The following is a 16,067-nucleotide window of genomic DNA, read 5'->3' on the forward strand; positions in this document are numbered from 1 at the left end:
CTTATATGCAATCTCTTCATACTCATGGTACTAGAAGCCAAACTTTCAATTCTCTTGTCATTCCAAAATGGAACATAAATCCTGGTAAGAGAACTTTTCACTACAGATCATGTTATGCTTGGAATAGACTCCCCCAAGACATCCGTGGAAACTTTGATTCTATGACCGTTCATACTTTTAAAAACTGTATTTCAAAATTGTGATTTGACTTCATTTCTGATTTCTTGAATTCCACAAATTTATTATAAAAATTTTTTTTTTTGTCTTTTACTCCCTATTTGATTGTAAAACTTGTACAATGTTATTCTATTACTGTATAATGTAGTTATTACTTGACCTGATGTACAATGTAAATACTGTATTTAAGTAACTTTTACTTCCATGCATTGCTTTTAATTGTTATCAACTTATTTTATTATATTGTGTACTGTAAATTGTCACTCAGGGCCCCCTTGGAGATCAGTACCAGTTACTGAAGGGGCTACCCTGGTTAAAGAAAGAATAAATAAATAAATAACCTCTACAGCATCTGGTTATAAATCGTTGTTGGTATCCCCCAGCAGCTTCTGTATATAAGGCAGATAGCTTGTCCTTTGTCACCATGGTCTCCTTTAGCCATGTGATTGAACATAAAGACCTTCCTATAAGATTTAGAAGCACATTTTTGCTTGTAACAAAAATGGCCAAACCTAAAGTTTGAGAAATTTGGATAAATGTTTGGACGTTGTAGGCCCTTTTAAATATGCTATTCCAGTTGAAATCCATACACCCCTTATGGAGGACATGACCTTAATCTCTCACACAGGGAGTGTGAATTTCAAATGGGGTTACCTGAATGGGTGACTCCATCTGAACTCTACAACCACCTGTGTGGGAGATTAAGGTCATGTCTATCATATGGGGTGTATGAATTTCAACTGGAAGAGCCCAATGCAATCCTACAAAGATTGTCTACATATCACACAAACACAGGCTCTGGTCACAGAAAACAGGACACTGAGTCATGATTCAAATCCAGATAGTAGTGATACCTGCATGCATCCCATGAATTTCTAATGTATGGTCAGTGGGGTAAGCTAACAAAGGAATATGTGAACCGTAATTTACTTCAGATTAGTGTCCAAATTGAAATGAAGATTTGCATTACATCCTTGACAAATCTGTGTCGAATTGATTGTCAGATTGGTGTACAATTTAAAGCACTAGCAGTGATTCCTGCAATTACCTTATAATATTTTGTAATTTGTAGGGATAAATCTAAAAATTCTCATTCTAAAGGAACATTTTTCACATAACATGAAAATTTGGAGACACAGAAGAAAACAGTAATATGTTGATTGAGCCCGTGTTTATTGGTCTCCCTATGAGTTTTAAAATATTGGACGATACGTAGTCGAGTCCAATATTTTAAACTCATAGTGAGACCAATAAATATTGGGCATAAAGAATCCAAGTTTATCATTATTATGTTTTAGATCCAATATTTTCACACACCTGGATTCATCAAAACATATTAATAATGAAACAATGTGGAGCTCCACTCAATTTCTGTAAATGGGACTTCTACTGTTGACAGCTGATTGCGTATCACTTGTTGAGAGAGAAATCAGACTCAATCATGCATCACTGACCAAGATGTTGATTTGTCCAATGCACAAGCCCTATAGGGGGAGTGTATTGGACGCATCAACAATATTGTGTCCAATATCTCGAGCAACAAGAAATATGCATTTATCAACAGCAGTAAGGGATCTGTATTATTAATTTTACAATAAACATACATGTACTAACAATTTCAAAAAAATTGACCAATATCAATGCACCAACCTTCAAGAAAAATGAATAAACACTGCAAGACACAAATGCACTGCGATACAAGGTTTATGCACTCCACAAAGTTTCCAACAGCTTTTTTGATTGGCTTTGAGTGTACGAAAATGTCATATTTTAACCTTACTAGGTTGTTTTGTCCTTGTCACTTGCAGGGTAGCACACCTACAATAGAAATTCCAATTGAATGAACACAGCTTTCACAAGTATGCGATCCAACCATGATCGTATATCACATATTTCAAACTACAATGCAAATGCATGACCTTGGATGCAATAATTAAAATACTAATCACGAGTTAGTTGGATTCACTCTCGCATTTTCCACACACATTCGCTTTACGCTGGCATACATCGCGCGCGTGTACGCTATCACGATATGTTGGGCTGTGTTCATCCAATTGAAATTTATTCATTTGACTATTTACAATTCGCCAGCGAAGTGTTACGTGCAGTCCGATTATCACTATGTGACCTGGATCATGCTTTTAAGTTCTGCACCACGATCGAAATGATCGCAACACAAAGTCTATGGCATGTACTACCAATTCCAAAAGGTGTATGATCCAGTTACCAAGGAGTTATGTAACCACTTCGCTGGAGAATAATACCTGACATTTGTGGATCTAACATGTCCTTGGAAGTAACCTATAGTGTATCATAGGGGCAGGGTGGTATATCAAACACACTTATTTGGTTGTAAAAAAAAACCCATGTTGCCTATTCAAAACCAATCACCGTAATGCCCAATTGTCGTCTACACTTGGCCGTCCTGTACAAATGCCTGACCTGCTATCTACAGAACACCCTCTTCACCAGTTCCCTTGCCTGGTTGAAGTCTACAGTGTTATTAGACCAATTTCAGCTGAAAATACCTAAATAAACCAAGTTTTGGTACAAGTCATTAAACTGTAGAATTCCACCTACAGGCATATCTGCCTCTAAATGAGGGTGGTTTTTTGACGAAAGAGACAAAAGGTAATAACACCCTCCACAAAAACCTTACAATTATAGATTGGTCTTACAATAATACATATTTGTACAGCCACCTGTATCAGTAATATAGTTGCTCAATCTCCAATGTTTCTGTGGAGGGTGTCTGCCTTTTGTCTCAAAAAACTTAAAGTAGAGGCATATATGCTCGTAGATGGAATTCTACAGTAGTATGCCTGCTAGCATGGGCTTGCTGCTGTCTTAATTTTAGTTGACTAAATAGTGTTTCTATTGGCGTAAATAGCTGGTATATTTCGCTGCTATTTTCCTTAGCAGAAACTTTCACCACTATTCGCCTGTAAATAATCAGGAAGGTCAGTTTCTATTGTACAGAATTTATCTTGTATCGTCTTTTAACCTGTGAATGGTCTCAGTAGAAACATAATATTGGACGCTCAAAAACCTAAAAATCTTCAGTGTCAGAAACATTTCTGAAGATGCATTCCTTGAATCAATCTTGATTTACAAGACACACATAAAACAAACAACTAAAATGCAACTGGTTTTCATTTCACAAATCAGTAGTTTTAATTATATTCTTGCTATGCTGCTCATAGGGATCGATATAACATGCAATGGGGGAGTATGATGACAATGACAAGAGGCAGATTACTCATAAATAGTGCAGTACTCAAAAAAGTCTCGTTTGTACGTGTAGATATAAAAATTATGATAATGTAACCTAAAATTACTACGCCTGCTGTGCATGAGTAGGTCGGTAGGGACTTACATGATTTAAACTGATGGGCTTATTACATAAGTGATGGGCTTACTATAAACTAGTGATGGGCTCACCATAAAATACAACTTCACTTCATCAGTGATAGGCTCATCACATAAATGCAATATTTTTAGTGATGGGCGTACTACACATGAATAATGAGCTGATGGGATGATACAAGCTTGTTAAATAAAAGCCAGGCAGCCAGATTAATACATAACTGTTGCTATGGTAACACAACACTTGAGTCTATAAGCTTCTGAAATTTACAGCTTTACATTCTCTCTTATAGTTAAATATTACTAATTTATTTAAGTATGGCTAAGGGAATGATTGAGTACAAATGTTATCGGATTTTCTAGTAAAAATATCATTTCCATATTTGATACCATATGTAACAAGTGTCAATATATTTCTCCTTAGAGAAATCTAATGGAATAACAGCCACAAAAAAATCAAATTTATATCAAAGATAGTATTAATTCAAATAACGGTAAACGTTTGGAAAAGACCTGCCATTATATAAATACACTTCCATTTGGGAAAAAGGTCATTTTGGCAAATGTACACATAATTTCTTCTGTTTCTTATTTGAGAGGAAAGTGATAAGGACATGATGTATCAAGAGTGATATGTACAACTGGTGTAAGTCACCCAGGATTCTGTGTAATTAGAATAGCTGCCTTATGGCTTGCACATGTTTAATGATCTTAGTCACTAAAATACAGATCCCGTTTTGTGATCCTAAGTTACGAAGGGAGGGGCAATATTTAATTCTGGGAAGGATGACTTGAGTAACAAAATTGACATGTTAAAAAATAAATAAAAGCCAGGACACACTAATTGCCCACCTTGGACAATTGGAGGGAGTACAATGCGCTATTCCAGTTGAAATCCATATACCCCCTGGAAGACATGACCTTAATCTCACACACAGGGGGTGTAGATTTCAAATAGAGTTACCCATTCAGGTAACCCTATTCGAAATTCGCACTCCCTGTTTTGGAGGTTATGGTCATGTCTTCCATAGTGGGTGTATGTATTTCAAGTGGAATCGAGCAATGACACTTGTACACATATGGATCCAAATAAAGTATTCTAATAATAGCCCATCTAACAAAACATAAATGACCACTCGTGAGGAAAGCTAACATACATATAGGGTGTCAGGGTGATACAAATGTATAATTATGTGCCACTCGTGAGGAACGCTAACATACATATATCGGGTGCCAGGTACATGATACAAATGTATTATCATGTGCACTGTCAAAAATAGTACACAATTATGCAATGTTGATAATATTAAATCATAGTCGTAATTCATATTTTCTTATTACAATAATCATTTTCACTATCTGAATATATTACATACTCTTCAGCCTGACATGTACTGTTACAATGTATCATTAAGCTTATACCAACATCACAGTTCAAGATTTTGCCGGTGTTAAACGTCTTGTTTAATTGAAGTTATAATATTCTGTAGATCTACTAGTTAAGTCCAAAGTATCATGTTCATTCCATACTGTTCAAAGTGATACTAACTAACATAAGTGTGCAATTTTAAGTTTTGCTGAGTGCAGAGACGGCACAATCTATGGAGGGGGTTGTGTAACGTGTAAAGTTTTTTTTGTACAGTACATTATAACCCCCCCAATCCCCCGTAAGTAAATTACAAACATGTTAATTCCATGGAAGCATAGTCAATGATTTACATATTGTTTTACTTAGCTGGCTTTATACAGTTCTTCTTTAATCTTTACCTTACTCCAGATTCCAGAAAAACACAGCACAATTTTGTTTTTGGATTAAAAAATATATTATCCAGTGGATAATATTTTGTTGAATCCAAACAAATTGGTGCTGTATTTTTCTGAAATCAGGAGTAGTACGATCAGTGATACTAACAAATGACTATAAACACTATCACAACATCTAAAAATGCTAATAACTGTTGGTCCTACATGTCTACTTAAGATCTGTGATCCACTACGCGATAGCTACAACATACATTATACATACAGTTAATTAATAATAGTGCTGTTAATTAGTAATAAAAATAAGTAATTTTACTTCATTTTTGTAAGTTTTGTTTGTAATTAACGCCATTACATAATTTGTTTATATGACAATAGTAAACATAATTAACATGTGATAAATAACTTAACAAGATGAAATACAATTACAATATGTATGATACAAACATGATCGAGGTTATGGAGCCAAATGGTTTGCTGAGATAAAGGGAGTGAACTCCCATAGATACACAAATAGCTGTGTGCTCATGAAAAAACCTGTTTATCATGTATTGAATCCTTCATAGCAGTGATGTCTTTTTATACTCATTGTGGACAGACTATGGGGTATTCCAATTGAAATCTATACACCCGCAGTGAAAAGTTTTGATAATCCATTGAGTAATGCCATTTCCATCTTTGACCCCAATTGGCAAGAATCAAACCCACATGGAAATCATGATGCTTGTCAGTTCTAATTTGTTGCTCTAATCCTGAACACTAAGGTCTGTATGCACAAAAGAGTTAGACCGGGTCTAAAGTTAGACCTGGTCTAAGTGGAATTTAGTACCAGGAGAAAGGACACTTTACTTTACATTTTACAAGTTATTTTGTATTGGTTTTGAACTTTGCATTTAAATCTTTAAAATTTGCTAACTGCTCTAGGAAGGAAATAAGGTTAAAGCACCATTCCTGATGGAACCAAATTCCACTTAGACCAGGTCCAACTTTAGACCCAGTCTAACTCTTTTGTGCATACGGACCTAAGAGATGTTTACAGGATGCACACCCTCCTTATTAATATTATCCAAGTTCTCGGAAATTATAAATGAGAGAGAAGAGAGACTCTATAGTCATGGGATTTGTGCCTCCGCATAAGGTAATATTGCAAGTTACAGCCACCCTTATATTAGTGGCTAAGCCACAAAAACATAAGCTATACATTATAGCAGCTGTACATGAAATATGGATCAAAGTATGCATGATGCAGCTTTGGATTATCAAAGTTTGGTTTGAGTAGGATGTGCTTCAGAGAATCTGAAAGTGGACACACCAATTTCACAAGAAAACTGGCCGTAATTTTCACACAATTTTGCGTAAAAATAAAGGACATTGTTATACTAGAGGCCCGAAAATGGACATTTCCACACTCCCCCTGTGGAAGATTTTGGAAATATCTACCACAGGGGGAGTATGAATTTCAAATGGAATGAACACATTTCATATACCCTACGTGACAGATTCATCCTGAATTTTCTACAGAGGGATGCTGAGTTTCAAATAGAGTTGGTTAATGTGCTAATTCCATTTGAAATTCATACCCCTCCCTGTGGTATTTATTTCAAAACTCTTCCACAGCCCGGTAGTGTGGATTTTAAATGGAATAGCCCATTGAGACCCATAATTGTAACACATGCCTGTGTCATTGCTGAAACACAAGTAATTGTGTCAAAATGGTTTCAATGATGAAGAATTATATTCTGTCAATAAAGGTATACAAAACCATCACTGCCTGGGTATACTTAAACACATACCATTGAAATCTTTTGAATTCAAAGATATTTTGTATGCAAGTGGCAAGTTCATGACCCACAGCACAATACTTGTGTACATATATCTGTGACAGAACAGCAAGCAAATAGCTACTTATTACACTAGTTACACAAATTATTTTTCTTGATAATCATCATACTTGTGATTTTTAAAGCACCATTTTGATTTCTTGTGATTTGTTACAACTACTTTACTACAGGTTTTGCCGTGCTCCTAGTTTTCTACAAAACAATTGAGAAGCCCATTGCATTTGGTGTAATACATTTCCACTGATCATGTGATGCCCATGTGTCCACCAATAAGACACATTAGATAGCTATTAGACACACCACATATTCATAATATGAATACAGCTGATCATGTGATGCCCATGTGACCAACTATAAGACACATTAGATAACTACTCTGACACATCACTTTATTTATAATGAATACAACTGATCATGTGATGCCCATGTGTCTACCAATAAGACACATTAGATGGCTACTCGGACGCATCACATATTCATAATATGAATGCAACTGATCATGCGATATCCACAGGATTACATGTTTGCTGTATATTATATCAGGTGACACAGCTAAAAACTGCCCATGCCCACTGGCAATTGAGATGTCTCTGGCAGATTGTAAACAGCTGTTATATATAGCTTTAAGCAAGTACAAGCTAGTGTTTATAATTCCTGGAGAAAAATATGCATCTCGCAAGAACCGGACAAATTGAAAATGCTTGTGAGCAAGCTGGGTAAGCCAACAACATGGGCCAAGTTGAAAATGGAATATTCATGGAACATCAATGTCACATCCATGTGACTTATCATGTGATGGCAGTGTGATATTCATGTGATGGCAGTATGGCATCAATGTGAACAATATAAATGCATGGGTCTCAACTGTGACTTGAAAATCAAACTCAAAGCAATCAAAGTTAAACATGGCATTTCCCACTGAAGTGAAACAACACTATTGCTATAATGTTCATATTACACATTGCTCCAGACAACAACGTCAATGAAAGTTAACTGTTTGATACAGCATATTTCACTGGCGCTCAGGTGCAGAAAAACTTATCTCCATTAGTTGCTGTATGATTACCTGTGGCATTAACAAGTAGACTCATACACCTGTACAGGGAATGCACTGTGAAATCATACATCTTTCTGTCGCCGAACCTTGGACTTGATATTTGGAGCAGATTTTAGTTAAATTACCTCTCATTGTGTGCTGAATCTATCAATACATGGTTAACATGCTAAGCTAGTCTTGATTAAGCAAGTTGGTCTGAGAAGTGCCTCATTGCGACTCAACTCATTTCTTTAAAAATAACCATTTGAATTAGTCAGTGGTAGCATTGGGGGTTTATTTCAAGGGGGAAAATCTGCCAATTTTGTCAAAGAAAGTAGAATTGTTCATGATTTTTGCTATGGGACCAGAGCTGAGAGAAAAGCTCCCATGTCTCCTCCCTTACCCTTGGTACTACCATTGGCAATAGTGTTCTTTCATTTTATTGGGCTTTTCACATGGCTAACATAAAGATAAATAAAACTTATCTATAAAAATAATAAATCAATGAGGTAAGAACTAATTATAAGAGCAGAATTCCTGCAACTTATTTTTGTTTATAAAATAAAAACACTTAGCCATGATACCTTGAGCTCTTTGCTCTAGTAATAATGCACATTACTAATTTCATGAGGAGTTTTACTATTAATCTACGGAATCATGATTAAATCTCCTTGTTTGTAATAAAATAATCATCAATATATATTACAACATATTTTCAATGTTCTTTTTACTAAAAAAAAACAAAAAAACAAACAAAACCCACCTTTTTATATCATATAGAGATTTACAAATTTACAAACAATTTATGCTATCATAATCATCAAGTTCATTTTCAAATAATCTGTCATAACTACGTACTCCAAAACAATGTCCACTCCGTCACTTATAAGTTGAAAAATAAACAACACACAAGTATAAAAAACTAAAACCTTGTCTACGAGGTTGCAAAGAGCTTACTTATTGAAACTTATTTGCAGTAAAAAATAAACCAAATTGTTATTTAAATGGTATTAATACCATTGCAAATGAACGGTCAGTTTTGAGGAAAAGATCTTTTTAACTTACTCTTTATTATTGATCCTAACTACTGCAAAGAGATTATAAAAACATTACTCTCACCATATCTTTTGTTGTCTTTATAGTTAATATTGAACTGAATATTAAGAACAACTTTATAGAAGTTTTAACCAAAAAAAACATTTTTAGATATAGTTTCTACAAATGTACATTTTATCACATTTTGGCTCATATAGACCTTTTTAACAGAAAGCGATATACATGACCATTTGAATATGTATCAAAATATTGCAGTTTTATTTTTAATGTTAACTTACTTTCACTGTAGTATATTATACACGTTCACGCATGATAACACCTTATTCACAATCATTTTTGGTGTAAGTTTGAATTTCCTTCCACGCACCTTAGCACAATAGGTAATTTGCATTTGGTCAGCTGATATGCAGATTAGAAAGTTCAATGTACTTTACAATAATCATGATCATGTCAAATAAGGGCAAGGTATGAATTGCATCAAATCGGAAATTAAATTCCCGCAGGAAAAACCATGTCATGTTCGATATGCTATATAATTATAATTTTGTCTATCAAATAGATGTTCAAAGTTTGTTACAAAGCTTCAAAAGGCCTTGTATGAAATGATCAAATCCAGACAGGTTGTTCCAATTTGGGCAAACTCTAGTCACTGAGAAATTTGTCTCCATCAAATAGGAAACAAGATCAAATAAAGGCTAATTTAGCATAAATTTTCATGCATTCCATCCAATTCCAAAGAGAATGTTTTCCCACCTGGGTTACATGGCCCTACATGGTTTACATACCTTTCTCACTAATACATCATCGGCTAGCCATATTGATGAGCAAGTTACCCATATAGTACAACACATGCACCATGCCACCAGGCATTCTTTATCCGACAAGTGGCAAGTGCAAGAAGGCCTCACCAGCAATAGCTGCCAGATGACATATCTTTAGATGTGTACAATGTAGAATGCAGGAATTGTCAAATGTCTATAAGGCAGCTATTACACATAGGTCCTTCTTTTTTGTAAGTAACTGTTCAATTTGTGGTTTCTTACACACAAGACCTGTTGAAAGCTTTGAAAAGAAACTGTTTTTTTTCTTTACATAATGTAATGAGAGTTGTACATTATTTATAACAATTTTCTTTACGATTGCAATGACTCAACTTCTTGGTGACTTAATACCACAACAAACTTCATTCAAGTTTATTTTTGTTTCTCTTACACTAATGAAAATTTGAAAATGGCTTGAAAAGGAAAACAGTATACACATCTTCAAGTGTATTTTGTTGTAAATTGGTACATTATTATTACCTTCCTTCATTTCTACCTTTGTCAACTTAGCTTGCAAATAACAATTCATTTGCAATTTACTACTTTTAATGCAATTTTCCTACTTTTACTTAAAATCCTTATCTTTACATGTTTCCGATTTATTCTTTCTCATCAAACATTAAAGCTAATATTTGCCACATTGTGGCAAAAATGAAATCATAAAACAAAATAAGCAAGGATGGTCTTTGATGAAGTGACATTTTTCTCCATGACTCCATACAGCACAGCTTGCTGTCGCTGTACCATCCTTATTATCATCATCAGCAGCAGCAGCAGCAGTAGTACACTTATTTCCAATCAATCAATATCAAAGGCATCGTCATAATATGTATTCTTTCATTATATTTCCACATATACAGATATATATAATCACATATAGTTATCCCCACAAGAGGGCGCTGATTTTTGTTACCGATTAGTTTGCTTCCTTGCTCCAACTAATGATTTTTTACCAATTTTTAACATGCTGCGTGTGTGGATCTTGATGCAGGATGCCACATTGCATTTCACTTCTGAAATGGGCAATTCCATTTAAAAACCACACTCCCCCTGTGGAAGATTTAGCTAAAGTCTTCCACAGAGGGAGTGGTTTCAAATAGAATAGACAATTGGATAACTTCCATTTAAAATACTCAATCCAGATGTGGAAGATGTAGGTAAAGCCATACACAATGGGAGTATGGGTTTCAAAATAATTAACCCTGCCAATTCCATTTGCAAAACATACTCCCTCTGTGGACGGCTTTTCTTAAATCTTTCACACAGTAGATTTCAAATGGAATAGCCCAAAATGCAGAATGTTATATTACAAATGATGACAGTAATTTTATGATTGTTTGATTCCTTGATGCGGGAAAGCCAGGATGCACACTGAATGATTCCACTGGTATTATAAGCCAGATGTCACGAAATAAAACGATTAACAGTCACAAATCCACATACTCATCTCAATGATTATAAGCTTGGACACATCACATACAATAAGTCACATATTTTCTCAATTCCGTGTTATATGAGTGTGACAGACATACAAATTTTGGTTTCAAATACTGTTTAGTAGGAATTCAAAATCAGGGTTTATAAAAAAAGTAGTTCTCCAACAGGATTTTAATTTCTGTGTAGAATACTCTCATCCGTTGAGCACAAGTTCACTACACAGAAAGAGTCCTATCAGTGGAGATGTGTCCATTGTGCAGTAGTATGATGCTTTCTATCACTGCAACCACGCCCTCTACATAGAGTAAGTCGTTCCTGTCATGGTAATTTATCCTTCACCAGTTATATCGCCCTCTATAGTTAGCTCCACTGTGGCTCTAATGCTGTTGGGTCTGATCACGTCACCATTCATTCATATGTACACAGGCTGTTCCTGTCCTGTTAGTAATTTGTACATGGATAGAGGCATAGTCTTCATTCGAATCTGCAAAAGAGCAAGGTGAAGAAAATAATTATAATCAAATTTTGAATCTGTCTGGAGGTATATTATTTTTTCTCAATGATGAAAATGTTTATGTAAATTACATCATCAGAGGGGTACCTTCACTTCTTCTTGCACTTGCCAGTGTTGCCAGTAATTTGTTAAGTTATTTTGACCAGACATTTTGAAAACTGATTATCCTGATTTATCTCTAGCTCTACTGCGCATGCAAGCATCCCAAGTGATGCCATGACGCAATCACCAAGTCATATATACACATGTGGCTACTGGTTGGTGATCTTGTGCTTGGCACCCGAGCGGTCTAAGGGTCGAATCCTGAGGCTACCAAATAACTTTTTTGTTCATCTTCTCTCCTTTTTTGTTCTTTCTTTTCTTTCCGATAGCAAAAAAGCACTTTCAGTATTAGGGTTAAAATTGTTGTCTCACCAAACAGGTGGTTAGCTTTGAATTTTACCCACCTGCCAAAAATGAATATCAGAATTTAAATGGTAAATCTGCCCCAGTCTTGCCTACTTGTGTGTGCCACAAATACGGATATTCAATTCTTGAAATCATTCCCCATTTTCATTTCCCAACCATTACCCCAGATGCACACTCCCATAAAGAAAGAATCTTCAAATCAACAAAAACTATATCTTCCTCATTCTCTAAATCTGCAATTACCTTGCGAATATTTGCCCAACATGAAAACCCATTATTTCAGATAATATTCAATTATAGTAGTATAGATTTCCATGTAATTTGAAGTAATACAAGGTAAACTGAAATGGGAGAATGAATGATGTATCTAGTGTATAACCTCATATATTCGCGTACAGATATTTTGGCGGATGTGCGCTTCTCTACATTTTTGTGGGATGTTGATTTCACAACTGTAGATTTCCTAGTAATTAATCTTCATTGTAGAGTATAATTTTCCCATTTCCATTTTCTGTACTGATTTGCTATCTAGTGCAACATGGGTTCTATTGTGACGAAATTTACCTCAATGAAAAGAGCACATCCAGATCTTGCAAAATGTGTTTATTTATTCAATCAATCAAACGTGATGCAGAACTCCATTTTTGAGTTTTTACAATGCAACATTGGGCTATTCCAATTGCAATCCATACACCCTATGGAAAACATGACCTTAATCTCCTCCACAGGGGGTGCATTTTTCAAATGGAGTCATCCATTCAGGTAATCCCATTTGCAATTCACACTCCCTGTGTGGAAGATTAAGGTCATGTCTTGCATAGGGGTATATAGATTTTAACTGTAATAGCCCGTTGAGCAGGGCCCATAATTGGTTTTTGAATAAATGGTGCTTGTCTTATCACTCATTTATTAGCAACCAAGAAAATGTACTGATGGATGAGATGACATCAATTTTATCATCATTGTTTTGATTATTTGTTGAATAGATTCTACATTTTAAATGTTACATGAGAGTGATGAAGGAAAACTCACGCATGCAACGAGGGAATACAGATACAGCATGGCTATTGTCTTATTGTGATCCAATGATAAAGGTCTCTTATTATTATTATTCTCTGATTATTTGCTTTCTGACAATGAAAGCTGTTTCATCTTTTCATCATAATGCTTTCATATCATCAGGAATCTAGTTTTAATTAAAAACCAATTTCAGTTTCTAGTGTGGAGTAACTTTATTGTATATAATCTTGTTCACTGCACTTGATTTACCTTAAGCACTAAATTTAATCCTGGCTATTATTAAAATATCAATGTGCATTGTACTGTCATGCAGTACACTTCTTGACATGAACACTAAATGGGCTATTCCAGTTGAAACCCATACCCCCTATGGAAAACAAGATCTTAATCTTATACACATGGATTGTGAATATCAAATAGGGTTACCTGAATAGGTGACTCTAGGCCTATTTGAAGTCTACACCCCCTGTGTGAAAGATTAAGGTAATATCTTCCATAGGGGTGGATTTCAAATGGAACATAATGACAATAGGCAGAGGGCTGCTAGAACCAGTTTGATGAATGTTTTGCCCAAGTTTAATTAAACCCAAATCCGCTATGATGCCACAGACACAAACCTATTATCAGAAATTCATACACTCCTATATCAAAGTACGAAACATGCATTGATTGTGTATATTGTGCACTCCGCGTACTATGCGCAGTGTTTCGCGCGGGTTCGCGTCGAGTTGGATTGATTCATTTTTCGGGCGGGTTGATGCATTTATATTGGTTCTTTTTCCAACATTTTTAGTGATAATTTGTTATATAAATGCATTAGACGCATCAACATCAGCGCACATGCATTATTTTGTCTAATTTCTTTCTGTTCTGATTAGCCAATTGATTCACGTCATCATCACATCGGCACCTCGATTGTCGAACAAGCTGTGTAGCATAGCATGACATAGTATACAAATATTGACTGCTATGAGGGGCATGGTTAAGATTATAGGCCCAAGGTGATCTCAAAACCATGCTATGACCCGAGGCGCAACATAGCATGGTTTTGAGTTCACAGCGGGGCTATAATCTTAACCATTTCCCGAATATAAAGCAGTCAATATTTGTTTTATATACCGAATGGATAGTGGATACGTGGATGTTGCGATTGCGCAGTTTGATCGTGACGCATGTGACCAGTCCATAGTTCATTTCCATGGAACAGTCCATAGTTCATTTTGCGGTCATAGTTAATTCAATGACTGCGCTTTCAACCAATCAGATGACAGGAATCTATATATGAGGTATATAATTCTTTTTACACAATAATCAGGGAGAACAGTCGGGCACTGCTGAAGTAATTTGCGACAATGATTTCATTTTTCTATGGCCCTCCACTTGTGCACCTATTTATACCTAGTCCATGGACTAAGTATATAGAGCACGTAGTGCGATGGACTTGAAACTCCGTTCGTCGACGTGAGGCCAGGCGATCGTCACGCTTGCAACATGTGGACGTAGATGGCAGCAGCATTTTTCTTTAATTAGCACAAGTTAAAGTAAGTCTCCACAGCACTACGCATATTTTTTTTACGTAGCTTTTAGTACTATCGTGGTGGCAGCAGCATTTTTCTTTACTTTTCCAAAATGGCCCCGCCCGGGAGACGCCATTGGACGCCATGTTCGTGCAGGGTAATACACAGGGAAAGCCGACGCTGTCGCCACCTTTTTGTATTGCGCTAGTATACGAGTTGCAACGGCCTGCCTAGTCCCTCAAGCACACAAAGGATTCACAATGAATACACATAGTCTTCTTACCTCTCCTATAGATGTTGATAGCATTTCTACAATCTTTTCATGTGCTGTGGCTACTACGCTAGTACCGTTGATTTCAATTATTCTATGGCCTACTCGTACACCACCTCTCTCCGCTATACCTCCCCTCATTAGGCTACAGATCTGAAACACAAAATCACACAATAAGAATATCTTAGAATCAGAGAAAGAATGCAAATTGACACAATAATAGCAATTTTTTGAATGAGATAATATATTTTGGGAATCATCAACCCCCATCACTGCTCATACTATAAGAGTCGCCTTCAACATGATGAAGTACACTGAAGTATCTCGGCCAGTGTTCCTAATGACATTCTTGGTGGGTCAATTAACTATTCATTTACATTTTTGGCCCAAGGCTTGGTCCAAAAATCTCAATAAATGGTCAAAATGGACTGAAACCATGTTTTCCTTTTTCTTCCTGGAAGACGCTGCGGCAATTCTTCCAAGTCCTACCCTAAATCTCACACCATACAGTCTTTGGGACCATACCTAATTACCATTGCGCAGCTTTCCCAAACTTGTGTATGGGAGCTAAGCATTGTGGCTAGCTAGCTGCGGAAGGCTGTGCACTTGTAAATAGGTATGGGCCCTTAATAATAGCAAGAACACTGATCTCAGCTAAGAGGGTTCCAAAAAAGACCTTGCATCATATGGGGGCAGAAGCATTATTTATTTTGTTGCAAATTGCAGCGAAAACCCTTGTGCATTAAGTTTAATACTAAACAGCAAATAATCCATCCAGGGTCTTGTGAGACATGACGCCATGAATCTTTAACGATGGCAAATAGAAATTCCATAGAAGCAAA

General features: G+C 35.8%; 1 protein-coding gene and 1 long non-coding RNA gene across 2 annotated transcripts in view; both read right to left on the reverse strand.

Moving 5' to 3' along the window:
* Positions 1-3,326: 3,326 nt before the first annotated feature.
* Positions 3,327-7,527, reverse strand: LOC140171429 (uncharacterized). Its single transcript, XR_011861597.1, has 2 exons — positions 6,327-7,527; positions 3,327-6,063 (listed from the first exon to the last, which is right to left on the reverse strand). It is a non-coding gene; the product is annotated as an uncharacterized lncRNA (long non-coding RNA).
* LOC140171428 (uncharacterized) overlaps positions 7,528-16,067 on the reverse strand; it is a 392,810-nt gene continuing 384,270 nt past the window's right edge. Inside the window, 2 exon segments of the mRNA XM_072194688.1 lie at positions 7,528-11,979; positions 15,238-15,378. Coding sequence (XP_072050789.1) covers positions 11,908-11,979; positions 15,238-15,378 — 213 coding nt within the window. The 3' untranslated portion in view covers positions 7,528-11,907.

This window comes from Amphiura filiformis, chromosome 15, assembly GCF_039555335.1.
Source record: "Amphiura filiformis chromosome 15, Afil_fr2py, whole genome shotgun sequence".
In the NCBI taxonomy this organism is placed as follows: Eukaryota; Metazoa; Echinodermata; class Ophiuroidea; order Amphilepidida; family Amphiuridae; genus Amphiura; species Amphiura filiformis.